At 58.4% G+C, this 16,739-nt stretch overlaps 1 protein-coding gene across 3 annotated transcripts; it reads left to right on the top strand.

Moving 5' to 3' along the window:
* The first annotated feature begins 5,746 nt into the window (after positions 1-5,746).
* On the top strand, positions 5,747-16,294 carry IBA57 (iron-sulfur cluster assembly factor IBA57). Of its 3 annotated transcripts, XM_035281455.3 has the most exons (6): positions 6,017-6,102; positions 9,987-10,103; positions 10,223-10,309; positions 11,618-11,765; positions 14,555-14,895; positions 14,986-16,294. In XM_035281455.3, exons 2-6 carry the CDS (start codon positions 10,052-10,054, stop codon positions 15,375-15,377), a joined length of 1,020 nt encoding a protein of 339 aa, XP_035137346.1. In that variant the 5' UTR covers positions 6,017-6,102; positions 9,987-10,051; the 3' UTR covers positions 15,378-16,294. The 3 variants fall into 3 exon arrangements, with proteins under 3 accessions (XP_002760882.2, XP_035137346.1, XP_078213269.1); XM_078357143.1 differs by lacking the exon at positions 11,618-11,765 and having other exon boundaries at positions 14,555-14,884; XM_002760836.4 differs by lacking the exons at positions 9,987-10,103; positions 10,223-10,309; positions 11,618-11,765 and having other exon boundaries at positions 5,747-6,102.
* Positions 16,295-16,739: the final 445 nt, after the last annotated feature.

Consider the following 16,739-nt stretch of genomic DNA (forward strand, 5'->3'; position numbering starts at 1 on the left):
TAACCTTGTGTGTACATGTGTATGCATCTGCATGTGTGGCTGTGTGTGACTGCATCCATATGTGCATTGCGTGCATGTGTGGGAGCATGCATACATGTGTATGATGGGTGTGCGTGCATAGCTACCACACAGGGAGACATGGCTTAGCTCCAGGCTGCCTGGGAGAGGAGACTCCCAGGGGAGTACAGCCACAGAAGAGCCCCGGTAGCTTGTCACAAAACACTCGGGGGCTGCTCAGTGCAGGCAGCATGCTGGGGGCAGGGGCGGGTGGGGCTGGGTGGCGTGTACTGATGGTGAGGAAGAAAGGACAGCTCAGAGCCCCAAGTCAGACAGCTCAGTGGATGGAGGGCGGCTGTCACAGGCCCTGTTGTGACCAGGATGTCGGTCAGAGCCTGCAGGGGTGGCTTTGGCGAGGGGCAGAGAGGGCTCAGGAGCCCTGGAACACTCCAGGTGACTGGCTCCCTCCCAGCCTCTCTTAAACCTGGTGCAGCCTGGCCGGCCACCCCTTCTGGGCTGTACCCCCCTCTCTCTGTGGTGTCCCCAGGCAAGACCCAAGCCTGGGCTGAGGCCCGAGTCTCACCCAAGCCTTACTCCTGGCAGATGCCAACTGCAAGCTGAGCCCATTTCCTTTCTGGGGCTTGCCTGGCTGACCTCTGGCCCCAGGTGAGCCCTGACTCGTGGAGCCATGGACGGCAATGCTGAAAGTGCAGCCTCAGGAAAGAAAGTGAGCACGAACCGCACAGGGTCCACTGCAGTGGGGACACACCAGGAGCCTCTCCAGCGCAGGGAGGGGCGGGGCTGTGCTGCTGACGGTGCCACCGTGGGGGAGACCAGGTCTCTGTGGTGGGGGCCGTGGTGCCCAGCCATGCTGGGCAACTGGGCATGGCTCACCCTTCCTCCACCTTTGGTTCTGTTCAGGCCTGCTCAGACAAGGCCACCTGCGTTAGGGAGGCCAGTCTGCTTTCCTCAGTCCACCCATTCAAGTGTTAGTCTTATCCAGAAGTGCCCTCACAGACATGCCTAGAATAATATGTGACCCCGTATCTGGGCATCTGTGGCCCAGTCAAGTGAACACGAACTGAACCATCACAGGCCAGGCACTGTCTCATGTCTGTAATCCCAGGACTTTGGGAAGCTGAGGTGGGAGCATCACTTGAGCCCAGGAGTTCAAGACCAGCCTGAGCAACACAGACCCCCATGTCTACAAAACACTTAAAAGTTAGCGGGGCGCAGTGGCATGCACCTGTGGGTCCAGCTCAGGAGGCTGGGGTGGGAAGATCACTTGAGCTGGGGAGGTCGAGGTCGCAGTGAGCTGTGATTGCACCACTGCACTCCAGCTGGGACAGCAGAGCAAGACCCAGTCTCAAAATAAATAGAAGCAGCCATCACAGGCAGACTGAAAGCAGAGCTGCTGCTCTGGGGAACGTTAGTCTTTGGCTGTGTATCTAGGTATAAAAATAGGATATAGTATATTCTGATTCTCTGGAGAACCTTGACTGTACACCCCCCTCACCAGAGCTGTTAACAGGGCACCGAGCTGCGAGGACAGCTGGAAATGACCCCTAACTTGGAGGGTGTGTCTGCTGGGACTGCAGAGACACAGCACCACGCGCTGGGTGCCTTAAACAACAATCCTCTGGGATTGTCTTGCAGTCCCAGGGGGGAAGGCCAAGATTGAAGTGTTGGCAGGGCCGATTGCTCCCATGACCTGCCTCCTGGGCCCGTGGACACCGTCTCCTCCCTGTGTCCTCACGGGGCTGTCCCTCTGTGTGCATGTGTCCTAATCTCCTCTTCTTTTAAGGACACCAGCCGCCGTGGATTAGGGCCCACCCCAATGAACTCATTTTAACTTAATCACCTCGTTAAAGGCTTTGTCTCCAATTATAGCCACATTCTGAAGTTCCTGCAGGTTAGGACTTCAACACAGGAGTTTTGAGGGGACAACTGCCCGTATTAGAGGGTGGATGCCCAATGGGAAGCTGGATTGTCACAAGAGAAGGGGAGACGGGACCGGAGGACAGACCTCCCTTCTTGGAGACTTGGGGATAGGTGGGCCAGGTCGGATTTGTGAACATCTGCTGGTGGGCTTAGGCTCTGCTGCCACACCCTCCCAGTGGGATGTGCCTGGCTGTGCAAGCCCCAGCCTCCCCGCCATCTGCTAGTTCCCCTCTAAGACCAAGTCCTTGATAATCTGGACGTTCCCACAATGTCATGCCTGAGCCCCGAGCCACCAAGCAGGGCTGGCGTCTCCCACTACAGCGGGTCGTGGTATCTTAGCGGCTCCAGTCTGTGGACTCACAAAGGCTAACCCTGTCCCACACACCTGGTGCTTCACAGTCATTTATAAAGAAACCAAGCCTTGGTTTCCCCAGCCACCTGGGGTGGCCATGACGGTGATGAGCTGAGGCTGACACCACAGCCCCCTCCCTCCTCTGTCCTGCATCTTCCCAGCTCTGGGGCTGGCTGGTGGTGCGGGGTGGTGGGGGGCAGTCGCTGGTGGGCCCAGCCCTGTGCACCGCAGGGCAGAGCCCGGCCAGGGGTGGAGCAGGCTGGCGGGCTGGGCCTCCCCGTCTCACCTCCGTCCGTTTCCACAGCCTCAGCCAACTCTCGGCCACTCGTGGGAGGGCGCAATGGGGTGGGGGCCAGCTGCTCAGAGACTCCCCTAGAATGGGCAGTGGTGCTCTCTTTCCTCTAGGAAGGGAGGAAGCCCTGAGGCGAGAATAACAGGAAATCACCTTCCCCCAACCCCGAAGGACCTGGGAAGCAGGGCTTCGACCCCTACGCCCAGGCGCTTTCCAGTTCTCAGCCCCTGGCCCCAGCTGGTCCCTGAGGCCAGGACGGGGGCCAGGTTCCCTCCCCCAGGTGCCAGGTCCCAGTTCCCTGCCTGCTGATGAGGGGAACATCGGCCCTGGGCTAGCCAGGCTGGTGTGGAGGGTCCAGGGAGGCTTCTTGGAGGTGGCATGGAGCCAGGCCTCACAGGCTCTGGCACTGGGCCGTGGCCCCTGTGACTCTGGAGTTGAAAGCTCTTTTGTTTCCTCTGAGTCCATCTGACCTGGAGTGTCCCCGTGTGGTGGTGGTGGCTTCTTTGGGGTGGGGGGCCCTTGGCAGGATGGATTGGGAGCCGCTGGGCCCGGCCTGGGGCGCCAGGTTGCTGCGTGCCTTTCCTGCTGCCTGTGCAGGGGCGGAAGCAAATTCCTCTGCCGGCTGAGGCTCAGGCTGACGTGAGGCTGGAGGAACTCAACTCCTGCCTGTGGGTGTTGTCCCCGCCACCCCCCGCCCTGGGTGTCATCCTGCCTGGCTTCCGCTCTGTCCGCATGGGGCTGCCCGGGAGGCACCAGGTCACCCTCAGGAACGCCAGGCTCCAGCAGAGGAAGGGGTGGCGACTGCGGCTAGGAAGCGCATTCTAGGCCTGGCCTGTCTCAAAGAGGAAGTGGCAGCTGGCAGGGGACTGAGGCCCAGGCACCTTGGGGGACCCAGCTGAGTCACTCCAGGCCCCTCACCTCTCTCCTGGTTGGGCAGGAAGGGACCTGGGACCTCACAGTGCTTGGGGCAGGTGGGGAGGCCGTGAGGAGGGTTTAGAAGGGTGAGCAGGAGCTCTGGGGACGGGGATGCTGCAGCGGAGGGAATGGGCTGACAGCAGGGCCTCCATGGCCACGTCCAGGGCATGTGGGAATTCGGTGACTGCCCAATGTCAACCGAGCCCCTAAGACATGCCAGGTTCTGGCCCAGGCCCTTGGGACACGGCAGGGAGCCTTGGCAAGGATTCTCTGCTTGGCCAGACTCTGGCCAGGATCCGGAACTTTCCCCCGGGCCCATCTGTGCACTTGCTCAGAAAATCCAGTTTGAGTAAGAGCCCGGCCGTGTCAGTTTAGCCGGAAGTCCGTACCTGGATATCTGCTCACCCTTGGTGACATGTGATCGGGTCCCTCATTTCCCAGTCCCCAGGTGACGTCTGATCACCCTGCCTGCCTGCAGCAAGGACCCTGTGAGGTGGGTTTAGCCAGACACCCCCTTCAGCCCTGATGTCTCCTCTTAGTCATTCCCACCCACAGACTCCACGCTGTTCCTCAGCTTCTCCACTCCCCACCTGCTTTATTGGGGTTGAGCCCCATCTCCCCCAAGGCCCCAAGGCAGGGCCCACACCACATGCTGCGCCGTGGTGCAGTCTTCTTCACGGACACTAAGACATGTCATGAGGAATTCTTTCTTCCACAGCTACACAAAGACCTCTCCTTGTCTGGACTCTGCGCCATAAAGACACTTTGAAGAAGTCTTCATTGGCGCTTTGAGGGCCGTGGAGAAGGGAATGTGTCAACAGAGTACACAGGCCCCAGGAGGCCAGGAAGGCAGGCACAGGTTGGACTAGGGCAGTCAGATGCTAGGACTGAAGGTTGCTAGGGCCACCTTGCAGATGGGTCACCTACTACCAGAGAGTGGCCACTATCCAGGCCTGCTCAGCAGGGGGCATGGGACATCATGGCAGTGTGCAGTTCCTGCCTAAACCGTCCTCTGTGAATTCAGCTGTGACTCTTCACGATGAGAGTCACTGGAAGGATGTTTTGTGGAAGGACAGGCTGGGCTCCAGGGAGGGCTTGGCATCCTGCACTAAAGAGGACTGCAGACACGACGGGGGTGACCCTGGCCTGAAAAAAGCAGGAGTTACCAAGGATGTGATTGGAAATCGTGATTGTGTCTCCTCACGTCACATTGATTAGGGGTGTGGAGGGGCTGTGGGCAGGATGGTGCCTGTCCTTATCCATGGAGACATTTGGGGACAGAGCCTCCTGCAGCTGACGTCCCAGTGGTCCAGAAAATGAAGACAAGATGACACAGACAGATTAGGCAGAGGCAGCCACATGTGGACAGCTGGCAAACTGGTAGGTACCCTTATAAAAAGAGGAAGCAGGCGGGCACGGTGGTTCATGCCTGTCATCCCAGCACTTTAGGAGGCTGAAGAGGGTGAATCACTTGAGCCCATGAGTTCGAGACCAGCCCGGGCAACATGGGGAGACCCTGTCTCTACAAAAAATACAACCATTAGCCGGCGTGCTGCAGCACGCCAGCTACCCAGAGGCTGAGGCGGGAGGATTGCTTGAACTCCAGAGCTCGGTTAGCCTAGGCAACATAGCCGGATCCTGTCTTTATAAAAAATAAAAAAAGGAATGCTGACACATGTTAGACCGTGGATGGACTCTGAGGATACCACGCTGAGTGAAATAAGCCGTCTCAAATAACATATCCCGGACGATTTCGCTCCCGTGAGGTCCCTGGAGGCACGCTCAGGGAGGCAGACTGTGGAATGCGGATCCAGGGGTTGGGGAGTGGGTGTTTAACGGGGAGTTTCAGGTTGGATGAAGATGTTCTGGAGATGGGTGGCGGTGCCACACACGGGTGGGTGAAAGCGAGGAATGCCACCACATTGGTGCACCGGAAGGTGGTTAAGCGGTGGGCAGAAACCACACTACCTGCGGGGGGTGGAGCCTGCGCGCTGACTGACAGGCCGAGTCCCCGCCCCCGAAACGCACCCCGCGTACGATGCTCCGTCCCTCACAGATGCCCCACCCAACCCGCAGGTACGCTCGTCCCGCTCGCCCCTTCCAGCCCGGGCGGCCCGGCTCTCCACGCACGCACGCTCTGTCTGCCCCGCCCCGCGATGCCCCGCCCCTTCCCGCCTCCCTCTGGCGGCCACCGCCAGGGGACGCTGTAGCACTCGCCCCTCCGGCTTCCTTGGGCCCCTCCGGCCGCCACACTCCTGTCCAAGATGGCGGCCGCGGCGCTGCTTCGAAGCGCGGCTCCGGGGCGCGGAGGCCCGGCCGGGAGCTGGCGGCTGCACCTGGCGCTGAGGCGCCGCCTGACCCAGGGCTCCTGCAGTCGCAGCGGCGACCCCACGGCCGGAGCGGCCTGGACCTGCTTCCGGCTGGACGAGCGCGCGCTGCTGCGCGTGCGCGGCCCTGACGCGGCGCCCTTCCTGCTAGGGTTGCTGACCAATGAACTGCCGCTTCCGGGTCCCGCCGCCGGGGATGCCCCGCCCCCTCCGCGTGCGGGCTACGCTCATTTCCTGAACGTGCAGGGCCGGACGCTCTATGATGTCATTCTGTACGGGTGAGCGCGGGCGGGGAGGGCGCCCAGGAGGCGGGCACCCAGGGGAGTGGCCAGGGACCGGCACCCAGCGTCAGGGCGGGCTCCCGGGGCCTGCAGAGGGCGTGGGAGGTGGGGTGGAAGCTCAGGGGCGAATGGGCCAGAGACTGGCACCCAGGGGCAGCCACCCAGAAGATTCCACTAGGGATGGACACCCAAGGGAAGCTCACCCAGGGCCCAGCACCCAGAGGCTCGGCTTGACACCCAGGGATGGGTCAGTGACTCACCCAGAGGAGGCCTGGGTGCCCACCATATCAGAACAGAGGCGTCTCTAGGTGGGCACCTCCCAAGTGGGCCACGTGGTGAACCTTCTCCCTCCGTAGGGACACGGGGCTCAGGGGCCCTGCCTGGTAGCAGAGCTGTGTTTCTGAGTGACAGCTTGTGCTGACACTCCGAGTTCTGTGTTCCTTGTGTTTCTCTGTGTCCCCTCCCAGATCTCCCTATTGCTGGCACATTCGCATTTGGCTTGGTCATCTGTGCTGACAACATCACGACTGTCAGTGATGTTCATGCTGGGTCGGGGCCTTGACTGCTTATGGCCTTGGGTTCCCTTGCCCAGCTTCCGGAGACCTGGATCCCCAACACCTCCGCTGGGTGCTGTGGGCCTGGATCTCACCGCCTGCCTGCTGCTCTCTTCCCATGGCGGACCCTGATCCTTGTTCTCTTCAGCTTACTCCTGTGTTTTGGTTTCAGAGGATGGACACCTTTTTAATGACTTCCTGAGCTACTTGGGGTGAATTTTTGGACTCACTCTCTCTCTGCCAGTGGCTTTACCTGATATCCTGGCTGACTCTAAAAATCTTAGCTTGGAAATTGTCACTGAGAATGTTCACATGACAACGTTGTTTTCTTGCTGCCAGCTTTTCTGAGAGGTCCAGTGCCGTTCTTATTTCCAGTCCTTTGTACATGAACTGTGTTTTTTCTTTAGAAGCTTTTCTTTAACCCTGATGTCTCGAAATGTGTCTTAGTTTGGGATTTTTCCATATCACTTTGCTGGGCACTTACTGGACTCTTTAAATCTAGAGCCAGGGTCTGTGAAATAGCATCCTCAGGTCAGACCCAGCCCATTGCCTATATTTATAATAAAATTCTCTGGGACCCTGACCCGTTGGATTCCGTGTCGTCTGGGGCTGTTTTTTCTTTTTTTGAGATGTAGTTTCACTCTTGTTGCCCAGGCTGGACTGCAATGGATCTTGGCTCTCTGCAACCTCCGCCTCCAAGTTTCAAGAGATTGTCCCGCCTCAGCCTCCTGAGTAGCTGGGACTACGGGTGCCTGCCACCACACCCAGCTAATTTTTGTATTTTTAGTAGAGACAGGGTTTCACCATATTGGCCAGGCTGGTTTCAGACTCCTCACCTCTGGTGATCCATGCAGCTTGGCCTCCCAAAGTGCTGGGATTACAGGCGTGAGCCACCACGCCCAGCCTGGGGCTGCTTTTGTCTAGAGTGGCAGAGTTGTGGCGCGAGTATGGGCCTCAAGCCTAAGTTGTTCTCTGGCCCTTTATAGAAAGTGTGCCCACCGCAGCTCAACAGGCTTAAATCTCCATGCCCCCCGTTCAGAGATGTAGTCATCGTTGTTTGTCTCGTATATTCATTACATTCCATCCAGCTGCTTAATTTCTTCGTCTTAAGAACTGCAGTCTCTGATTCTCTTTGGCCTCCTGTGTCAGTACGTCGTTGTTGACGTTAGCCTTGTGATGACGTTGTTTTGGTCCCCAAATTCCCTTCCTTACTTCTGCATTCCTCTTTTGTCCTTTTCCCTTCCAGTCCGAGTTCCGTTGAGTTCCTATTTTTAGTACGTGTTCTGCCCGGTGCAGTGGCTTATGCCTGTATTCCCAGCACTTTGGGAGACCGATGCGGGCAGATCACCTGAGGTCGGGAGATCGAGACCAGCCTGACCAACATGGAGAAACCCTGTCTCTACTAAAAATACAAAAATTAGCCAGGTGTGGTGGCTCATGCCTATAATCCCAGCTACTTGGGAGGGCGAGGCAGGACAATCTCTTGAACCCAGGAGGTGGAGGTGTGATGAGCCGAGATCCCACTCCAGCCTGGGCAGTGAGTGCAAAACTCTGTCTCAAAAAAGTTAAAAAAGTGCTCTACGGTATAAAGTGCAGGTGACCCTTGAACAGCATGGGTTCGAAATGCACGGGTCACTTATACCTGGATTTTCCTTCACCTGTGCCACCCTGAGACAGCAAGACCAGCCTCGCCCTCCTCTTCCTCAGCTACTCAGTGTGAAGGCCATGAGGATGAAGAACTTGATGATGATCCATTTCCACTCAGTGAGGAGGAACTGCATTTCCTCTTCCTTAGGATTTTCTTCCTGGGATTTGTAGCTTACTGTATTGCAAGAATACAGTATATAATAGCATGAAACATACAAAGTATGTGCCACTTGACTGCTTATGTTATACATAAGGTGTCCAGTCAGCAGAAAGCTGTTAGTAGTTAAGCTTCTGCGGGGGAGGTCGAAGCTTAACGGTGGGTTTCCAACTGTATGGGGGCCAGTGCCCCTGGCCCTTGCATCGTTCAAGGGTCAGCTGTCTGTCCTTCCTGCGTCTCAGGGATTTTTCCTCTTCATCCTTTCCAGCTTGGTCTGGAGCTTGTCTGCAGACCTACTGAGCCCCAGCTCTCCTTATCAAGCTTATGCTGGGTGGCTCTTCTGTGGCTATTTTTTCTCCTTGTGGGGTCTCTGTCCTCGAGGTCTGCAGGAGGGGTTAGTTTTCCTTGCTTGTGCTGGGTGTCTGCTGGGTCCCTCACTGTTCTGAGTGCTGAGGGCACTAGGTCGGCTCTGTTCTTCCCCAGCTCAGCACTGAAGAGCGACATCATCGGACTCTGGTTTCCCCCGGCCAGGGAGCTCCACTCCGAGGGGTTGGGTGGGGCGGGACCACCCTCCGTGGCATTTGGCATCCATGTAATAATATTTGAAACCCTCCAGCTTCAATTCTGTTGGAGTTCATGGCTCCGCTTCTCCTCCGCTATCAGAAGACGGACACGACAAGGTGACCTCCTCAACTGGCTCCCCAGGGGTGTTGGCCGACAGGATCCAGCTGCCACCCCTCCCAGCTCTGCTCTGTGGTGTGGGTGGGCTTAGGGCAGCGCTTGGTGGGCATGTTTAGTTCAGTTCATGAGGTTACACTCTTTTTCTCACTGGGGTGCTGTTGGCTGTTGATCTCCTCTCTGTGGTTTGCCCTCTCTGGTCTCCTCTGGGGAGAGGGCAGTCTGCGGGTCAGGGGCCTCTGTGTGTTCCTGCTTCTCTGGTCATTCCCTGCCCAGCATTCCTCCGTGGGTATTTTTGAACTGTAGCATTTTTATTTCAATTCTGATACTAACTAATGTATCATCCTGAGCCATTCCTTCCTCAAAGCACCCTGTTCTTGTTTCCTGGATGTAACGCCTTGTTTCAGATGAGGCGACAGTTTTTTTGGTTGTTGTCTTTTATTTACTTATTTTTAATTTTTTTTTTTTGAGATGGAGTCTTGCTTTGTCACCAGGCTGGAGTGCAGTGGCATGATCTTGGCTCACTGCAACCTCCACCTTCTGTGTTCATGTGATTCTCCTGCCTTAGCCAACTGAGTAGCTGGGACTACAGGCATGTGCCATGGTGCCCAGCTAATTTTTGTATTTTTAGTAGAGGTGGGGTTTCACCATGTTGGCCAGGATGGTCTTGATCTCCTGACCTCGTGATCCGCCTGCCTCGGCCTCCCAAAGTGCTGAGATGACAGGTGTGAGCCACCGTGCCTGGCCTGTGGTTGTTGTCTTTTAATAGGACTTGCTTTTTAGAGCAGTTTTAGGTTCTCAGCAAAAGAGCGGAATGTACAGAGATTTTCCATGTTACCCCACAGGTTCCCCGATCATCAGATCCCCCAGCAGAGTGCCCTTTGGCCACAGTTGATGAACCTCTGTTGACATGTTCCCGTCACCTGCAGTGCACGTGTCCGTGAGGGCTCGCTCCTGGCGTGGTGCGTTCATGAGTTGGGCAAATGCACTGTCGCATCACACAGAGTAGTGCCACTGCCTTGATCCTCTGTGCCCTGCCCGTCCGTCCGTCTCCCTAACTCCTGGCCATGGCCGTTTTCAGTGGTTCCAGAGTTTCATGCATTCCGGAATGTCCTGTCGTTGACTCGAGCCTCTGCAGCCTCTTCACGTTGGCATCCTGCACTTACTGGTGCGTGTTTAGATTTCTCGTGCTTTTTCATGGCTTGATGTACTGGTTAGTTCTCTGTTGTCTGCATGGGCCACAGTTTACTTGTCACTCTTCTACAGGACATGTTGGTTGCTTCCAGGTTTTGGCAGTTAATGGACAGAGCTGCTGTAACAACCACAGCAGCTTTGTATGGGTCTAAGTTTTTTTTGTTTTGTTTGTTTGTTTGTTTTTGAGACGGAGTTTCGCTCTTGTAACCCAGGCTGGAGTGCAATGGCGCAATCTCGGCTCACCGCTACCTCCGCCTCCTGGGTTCAGGCAGTTCTCCTGCCTCAGCCTCCTGAGTAGCTGGGATTACAGGCACGCGCCACTATGCCCAGCTAATTTTTTTGTATTTTTAGTAGAGACGGGGTTTCACCTTGTTCACCGGGATGGTCTCAATCTCTTGACCTCGTGATCCACTCGCCTTGGCCTCCCAAAGTGCTGGGATTACAGGCTTGAGCCACCGCGCCCGGCCAAGTCTAAGTTTTTTGTTTTGTTTTAAGACACAGGGTCTCACTCCATTGCCCAGGCTGGAATGCAGTGGCCCAGTGTGGCTCACTGTACCCTCAAACTCCTGGGCTCAAGCGATCCTCCCACCCAGCCTCCCAGGAGTACAGGTAGTTGAGGTCTCACTATGTTGCTCGGGCTGGTCTTGAACTCCTGGGCTCAAGCGATTCTCCTGCCTCAATTTTGCAAAGTGTTGGGATTGCAGACATGAGCCACCGTGCCCAGCCTCCTTGGGGTCCCTTTCTTTCAGGTGGTTTTGATCTGTCTTCGTGTAGGAGGCAGAAAGAGGCTGTGGGCCCCTGTTGCGGGTAGGGTTGTGGTCCGGTGGCCTTGCTGTGGGCTGGCCGGGGCAAGAACGTGGACTCAGTCTGGGGCTCAGCAGCCCTAGGAGTGTCAGGGCTGTGGCCTGTGTGTGGCCAGCACTGAGGGGCAGGAGAGACTTGTCAGGCCTCCAGTGGCCTGGGGAGGGAGGAGGGAGGAGAGGGGGAAGGAGGCCAGCCAGGCCCCAGAGCAGCGTCTTCCTGAACATGACTGGAAACCCTTGGATCTGATGGCCGGGCCAGAGCCACTGCGGACCTCCCTCCTCCTCCTGTGTCCTCTCTCCTAGAGGGGCTTTCAGGCTCAGCACACAAAAGCGCGGGATACCCAGGTCTGTCTGAGATGAGCAGCGGATGATCTGTAGGTGTGTCCTATGTGGTCTTTGGGATACACTAAAAAACCATTTGTTGTTGATGTGAAATTCCAATTTAACCTGTACCCTGTACCCTGTGTTTTCTCTGACAGCCCTGTCCCCAGCGCCCCTTGTGATGGGGTGGGCTGCAGTCCAGGGGTGCTGCTCAGCGTCTGGACAGCCCCCACCACAGAGAATGATGAGGCTGAGAAAGCTCCCACGCCGGGGCTCTTGTGTGGCGGGTCTCCTGGTGGTCTTCAGGTGTGGCAGGGGCTGGGGTGGGCCCGGGGTCACATCCCAGCTCAGGTGGTCCTGAGAAGCTGCCTGGTAGACATTCACTGGCACAGAGGGCTGGAAAGTGCCCTCAACCCCAGAACCTGAGTCCTGTGAGGACATCCACTCTGTGTGAGGCCAGGGAGTGCCTAGCAGATGTGGGTGGCAGGGGGTGTCAGCATGGGTGGGGGTCCCTGCCAAGGCAGGCAGCTGAGCTGGCCCTACCTCAGAGCGCAGGGGCCCAAAGCTTGGTCTTCTTAGGGCCCCACTCTGGACCAATGAACCCATGGGGCACCCTGACACCACCTTGCCTGCTCATCCTTAGCTCCTGCCCTTGCCCTGCAGGGCTCTGCAGCCTCCCCTGTGCCTGTGTGTCTCGGCTCACTAGACCCTGGACTTGCGGTCCCTCAGCCACACTCCAATCCCCTTATTCTGTCCTGCTACTCGGCCTGGTGCTGCTCAGCTCCTCCCTGCCTGTCTAGGGCCCAGCACCATGTGCCCTGACCTCACATTTGTCCCTCTGTCCAGGTCCCCTGCTCACCTGTGTTTTAGTCCGTCTTCATCTGCTGACCGCACTGTGGATTTTAAAAATACAAACATGCATGCACGTGGTTAAGAACTCGCTGATGTCAGGCAGCTGGAATGAGAGTACTGCCCGCTGCCTTCTCTCTTGTAGCTCTCGGACACTGCAGGGGAAGCTTCTTGTTTTTTTCCCACATCTTATTTAGAAATAATTATAGATTTCACAGGAAGTTGCAAAAAAAAGAAAAAAACACCTGTTGGAGGAGCTGGCACAGACCTGTCCCCGGTTCCCTGATTGCACATGCAGGGCACGTGTGGGGTGTCTGGATTTGCTTGTCTTGCTGTGTGCCTGTGTGCACCCACAGGTATAACGCTGCGATTTTATCCCGTGTGGATACCTGTGGCCATGATCAGGCCCACATGGCTTCCCACTCCTGCCTCTGCATGGGCACCCCCGACACCCGGAAACTTGTTCTCCAGCTGTAGAATTGTGTCATCTCAGGAGTGTATAGATGTATGCACCGGCCTTAGGCTTTGCCCTCCGTTCCCTCATCATAGCGCCCTCACATCCGCCCACATCTGTCCATCTCCTGCTCCGTGTTCTTGCTGAGAGGTCCCCCGTGGTGTGGTGACACCTTGATTCTCCCTCTGTGGGCTTTCGCTGCAGGTTTTTTGTGAGCCGCCGTCTCCGTTCCTCAGTGATCCAGGCCCAGGAGTGAGGGGCCAGGCCTCAGGGGAGTTGCTTGTTTGGTGTTGTGAGGCCCTGCACCCTGTCTTCCAGAGGGGCGCCCATTCTGCCTCCCCACCAGCAGCGTGCCAGTGACCTGGTTTCTCCTCGTGCTGGCCAACGGTCAGGGCCGCCACTGCGTCTGTTTCCCTGGTGGCATGGTGACCTTTTCGCAGCGCACCTGCGGCTGCCCCCTGTGCTGTCCTTACTGTTCTTCCCGGCATCTCAGCCTCACGTGTGTAAATGACATGTGTTCCCCTGCCTCGCCGGTACCGTTGCTGTCCTGGAGGGTGGGCTGGCTCCACTGGCTGTGGCAGCTGGCGCTGTTCACCCTCCCTGAGGCAGGGTCCTCAGGGAGATGTGTATGGCTGCTGCTTCCAGGTGACGAGCATGAGCATTCCCTGTGGCTGCTGGCACATGGGTGTGACCACAGGGTGGAGTGAGACTGCAGAGATGAAGGTGGCAGGCCCCTGCGTGGCACCTGAAGCTTGGGTGACTGGCAAGGACTGAGCCCTCTCCTGGCGGAAGGGGCTGGGCCACCTGCTCTTGGGCTTCTTTCTGGCAGGTTCTCTGGGGGTCTTGCCACCTCCGTCTCAGCTCTCACTGGGCTGTGGAGCCCTGTGCAGTCCACACCTGCAGTCAGCCCCGGCCACGGAGGCTGCTCAGCCCAGGTGTCTCCACTTGGTGCCCCACCTGACATGCCCCACGCTGCCTGGGCCTCTCCTCTGTGTCCCTTTGTAAGTGGCCCTGCCATCCATCTGGTCGGGTTATTCGTGGGGTGGTGCCTGCTGAAATCCTCTGAGGAGGGCTGCCTTGGGGCCCATTTGGGATCTGAGACTTGGCTTGGGGAGGCAGGTGGTAGGCTCAGGCAGAGTAGGCCTCAGGCATGCTGCACCTCCCCGACCTGCCTCCTGGGCTCCCGGGTCCTCCCTCCTGCCCACCTTAGGACCTTCCAGCTCCCCGATGGCTTCCTGGGGCTAGAACAGACAGGTCTGGTTCTCTGGCTGTGCACACTGTTCCCCTGCTAGGCCCTGCCTGGCCCTGCTCCCCCATCCAGTGAACTGTTGCTTCTGCCCTAGGCTCTCTGGACGGTGCCCTTGGGCAGGCCATTGTAGTCCCTGGGGAGGCGGGGTCTGTCTGAGCTGGCCCCTTGAGCTCCCTTCTGGATGCTTAGACCTGAGCTCTGGTGGCGCAGCTACGCGTGAGTGCGGCAGGGCTCTCCGGGCGCCAGTCTGGGTGTACCCTGCTGGCCCTGATGCGCATTGTCAGCATGCAGCTCCGCATGGCTGTGGGTGCTGCGCTCTGTGCTGGTCTCCACGGTGTGCGTGTCTAGCTGTGAGCGTGGCTCCTTTGCGGGGACCGGGCGCTTGCCCTGAAGGTGCAGCCTCTTGTGGCTGAGGGCAGGGCTCTTTGCATTGGTCGCCATGGTGCTGTCATCTGCCTGGGTAAGGCGTGCTCCGTCGGGCAGCCCTTTCTGACCCAGGCGCTTGGTGAGCCGGCAGCATGTGCCCTGCCTCTCTCCCTGCAGGCTCCGGGAGCACTTGGAGGAGATGTCTGGCTTCCTTCTGGAGTGTGACAGCTCCGTGCAGGGCGCGCTGCAGAAGCACCTGGCGCTGTACAGGATCCGACGGAAGGTCACGGTGGAGCAGCACCCGGATCTGCGAGTGTGGGCGGTGTTACCCCGTTCCCCTGAGGCCTTCGGGGCTGCACCACTGCAGGAGAGGGCAGGGACTGATGCCATCCTCATCCGCGACCCGCGAACACCAAGCATGGGGTGGCGGCTCCTCACCCAGAATGAAGGCCCAGCCCTGGTTCCCGGGGGCCGGCTCGGGGACCTGTGGGATTATCACCAGCACCGGTACCTGCAAGGTATGGGCTGGGTGGGCACACTGGGCTGGATTGCACGGGTGGGGCTGGACGCCCTCAATTCTCGCTGGTTTCCCCCTCCAATCTCTGCAGGCGTTCCTGAGGGGGTCCGAGACTTGCCTCCAGGGGTGGCTCTGCCTCTGGAGTCCAACCTGGCCTTCATGAACGGCGTGAGTTTCACCAAAGGCTGCTATATCGGCCAGGAGCTGACGGCCCGCACCCACCACATGGGCATCATCCGCAAGCGCCTCTTCCCTGTTCGGCTCTTGGACCCCCTTCCCACCAGTGGTATCAGCCCCGGTGCAGAGGTGCTAACTGAGTCAGGACAGACTGTGGGCAAATACAGGGCTGGCCAGGGCAACGTGGGGCTGGCCCTGCTGCGCTCAGAGAAGATCAAGGGTCCTCTGCACATCAGAGCCTCCAAGGGCGCTCAGGTGGCCTTAGCTGCATCTGTGCCAGACTGGTGGCCCACGGTCTCCAAGTAGCCCGAAGCCTTGGCTGGCACTGGCTGGTGGGGAGGCTGGGGGCTGGGGGCTGGGGCCTGGGGCCTCTGTCTGGGGTCTTCCCGTCCCATCTGTCTGCTGTGCCTGCTGGGCGGGATCCTGCTTCCCACCTGGGAGAGTCCCCCTTGGTGGCGCCCTGCCTGGCCCCGCCCATGCTCAGGGGCCCCATCTTGTGGGTTGTTTTCTCCCTGAGCATCCTGTAGCCCCAGAGGAGAGAAGTGGCCAGAGGAGCCCACCAAGTGGGTGTTAAGCCCCACGGGGCGCTGGGCCCCAGTCGTAGCTCCACACAGGGTTGTCTGAGAGGATGGGGCGGCGTCTCTGGCCAGCCCTGGCAGCCTCCGGGCCTTGCACCCCACTCTGCCCGGCATGAGCCTCGGGAGTTGGTTTCTGTGCCTGGAAGCTGGGTGCTGTCCAGGGTCTGCGCACTGGGGCTGGGGCTTTGGAGTTGCCTAACTGTGCTTGCTTGCAGGGTGCCTCAGGGTGGGTTGTGTGTGGTCCAGAGGGGTCTGGGGCATTGGATCAGGTGGCATATAGGCGTCTGTACATGGAGGAGCACGTGCTGCACACCTGAGCCAGGTACACCTCTGTACCGGGGCACCAGGGCTGAGCCTTCAGGTATCCCATGCGGAAGGCTGTGCCCGCAGCCCCTGTTTCTCCACTTCCACCCCTCCTCAGAGCCCTCTAGGAGTGTGGAGTGGGGCCGGCGCAGGGCTTGGGAGCTAGCAGGGCGGAGTTAGTGCGACCAGTGTGTGCTGGGTTTCTGCATAGCCTGTGTTTGCAGTGAGAGTGACTTGCTGTCAGCCATGGGGCATGGCCTCCACTTCACCCACTGGGTTCCCTCTTCCCATTGAAGTGTGAGCTCCATGTTTCAGGGCATCCATTAAAGAGTGAGCCACCGGTAGCCTGCTAAGAGCTCTAGTCTTATTTGGGGGAGAGGGAGGCTAGGGCTTAGTTTCTGGGATCTGGCTGACTGGACCCTGGAATAACTCTCCTTGAGAACATGCAGACACACCAGATGAAGTACGGGCGTGGCTGCAGGCCAGCAGGGGGGGCCTCAGAGGCCCAGACTGGGTGTGTGGTGCCACGTCTGCAGAGCGCAGCCATGTGGCTGCAGGGCGCGGGGCCTGGGGCAGGCATTTGGGTCTTCACGCTTGACCTTGGGTGGCCACGAGGGACAAGCAGGCAGGGAGCCTGTGTGGCCATCCTGGTGCTGGGGGACCACAGGCCCTCTCTAAAAACCTGCAGCTCCAGCGCTTTCGGGGCCAGGGCCTGGGGTCTAAAGGCAGCTCTGAGCTGCATTGTAGCTTGTATCACCCAGGAGGACGCATGGGAGGAGGTGGCTGC

Source organism: Callithrix jacchus, chromosome 19 (genome assembly GCF_049354715.1).
Source record: "Callithrix jacchus isolate 240 chromosome 19, calJac240_pri, whole genome shotgun sequence".
Taxonomy (NCBI): domain Eukaryota; kingdom Metazoa; phylum Chordata; class Mammalia; order Primates; family Cebidae; genus Callithrix; species Callithrix jacchus.

Coding starts and splice junctions, on each gene's coding strand:
- IBA57 (XM_002760836.4), top strand. CDS start 5,762: ATGGCGGCCGCGGCGCTGCTTCGAAGCGCGGCTCCGGGGCGCGGAGGC. Junction 6,103..14,554: donor TATGATGTCATTCTGTACGG/GTGAGCGCGGGC, acceptor CTCTCCCTGCAG/GCTCCGGGAGCACTTGGAGG. Junction 14,896..14,985: donor CCAGCACCGGTACCTGCAAG/GTATGGGCTGGG, acceptor CAATCTCTGCAG/GCGTTCCTGAGGGGGTCCGA.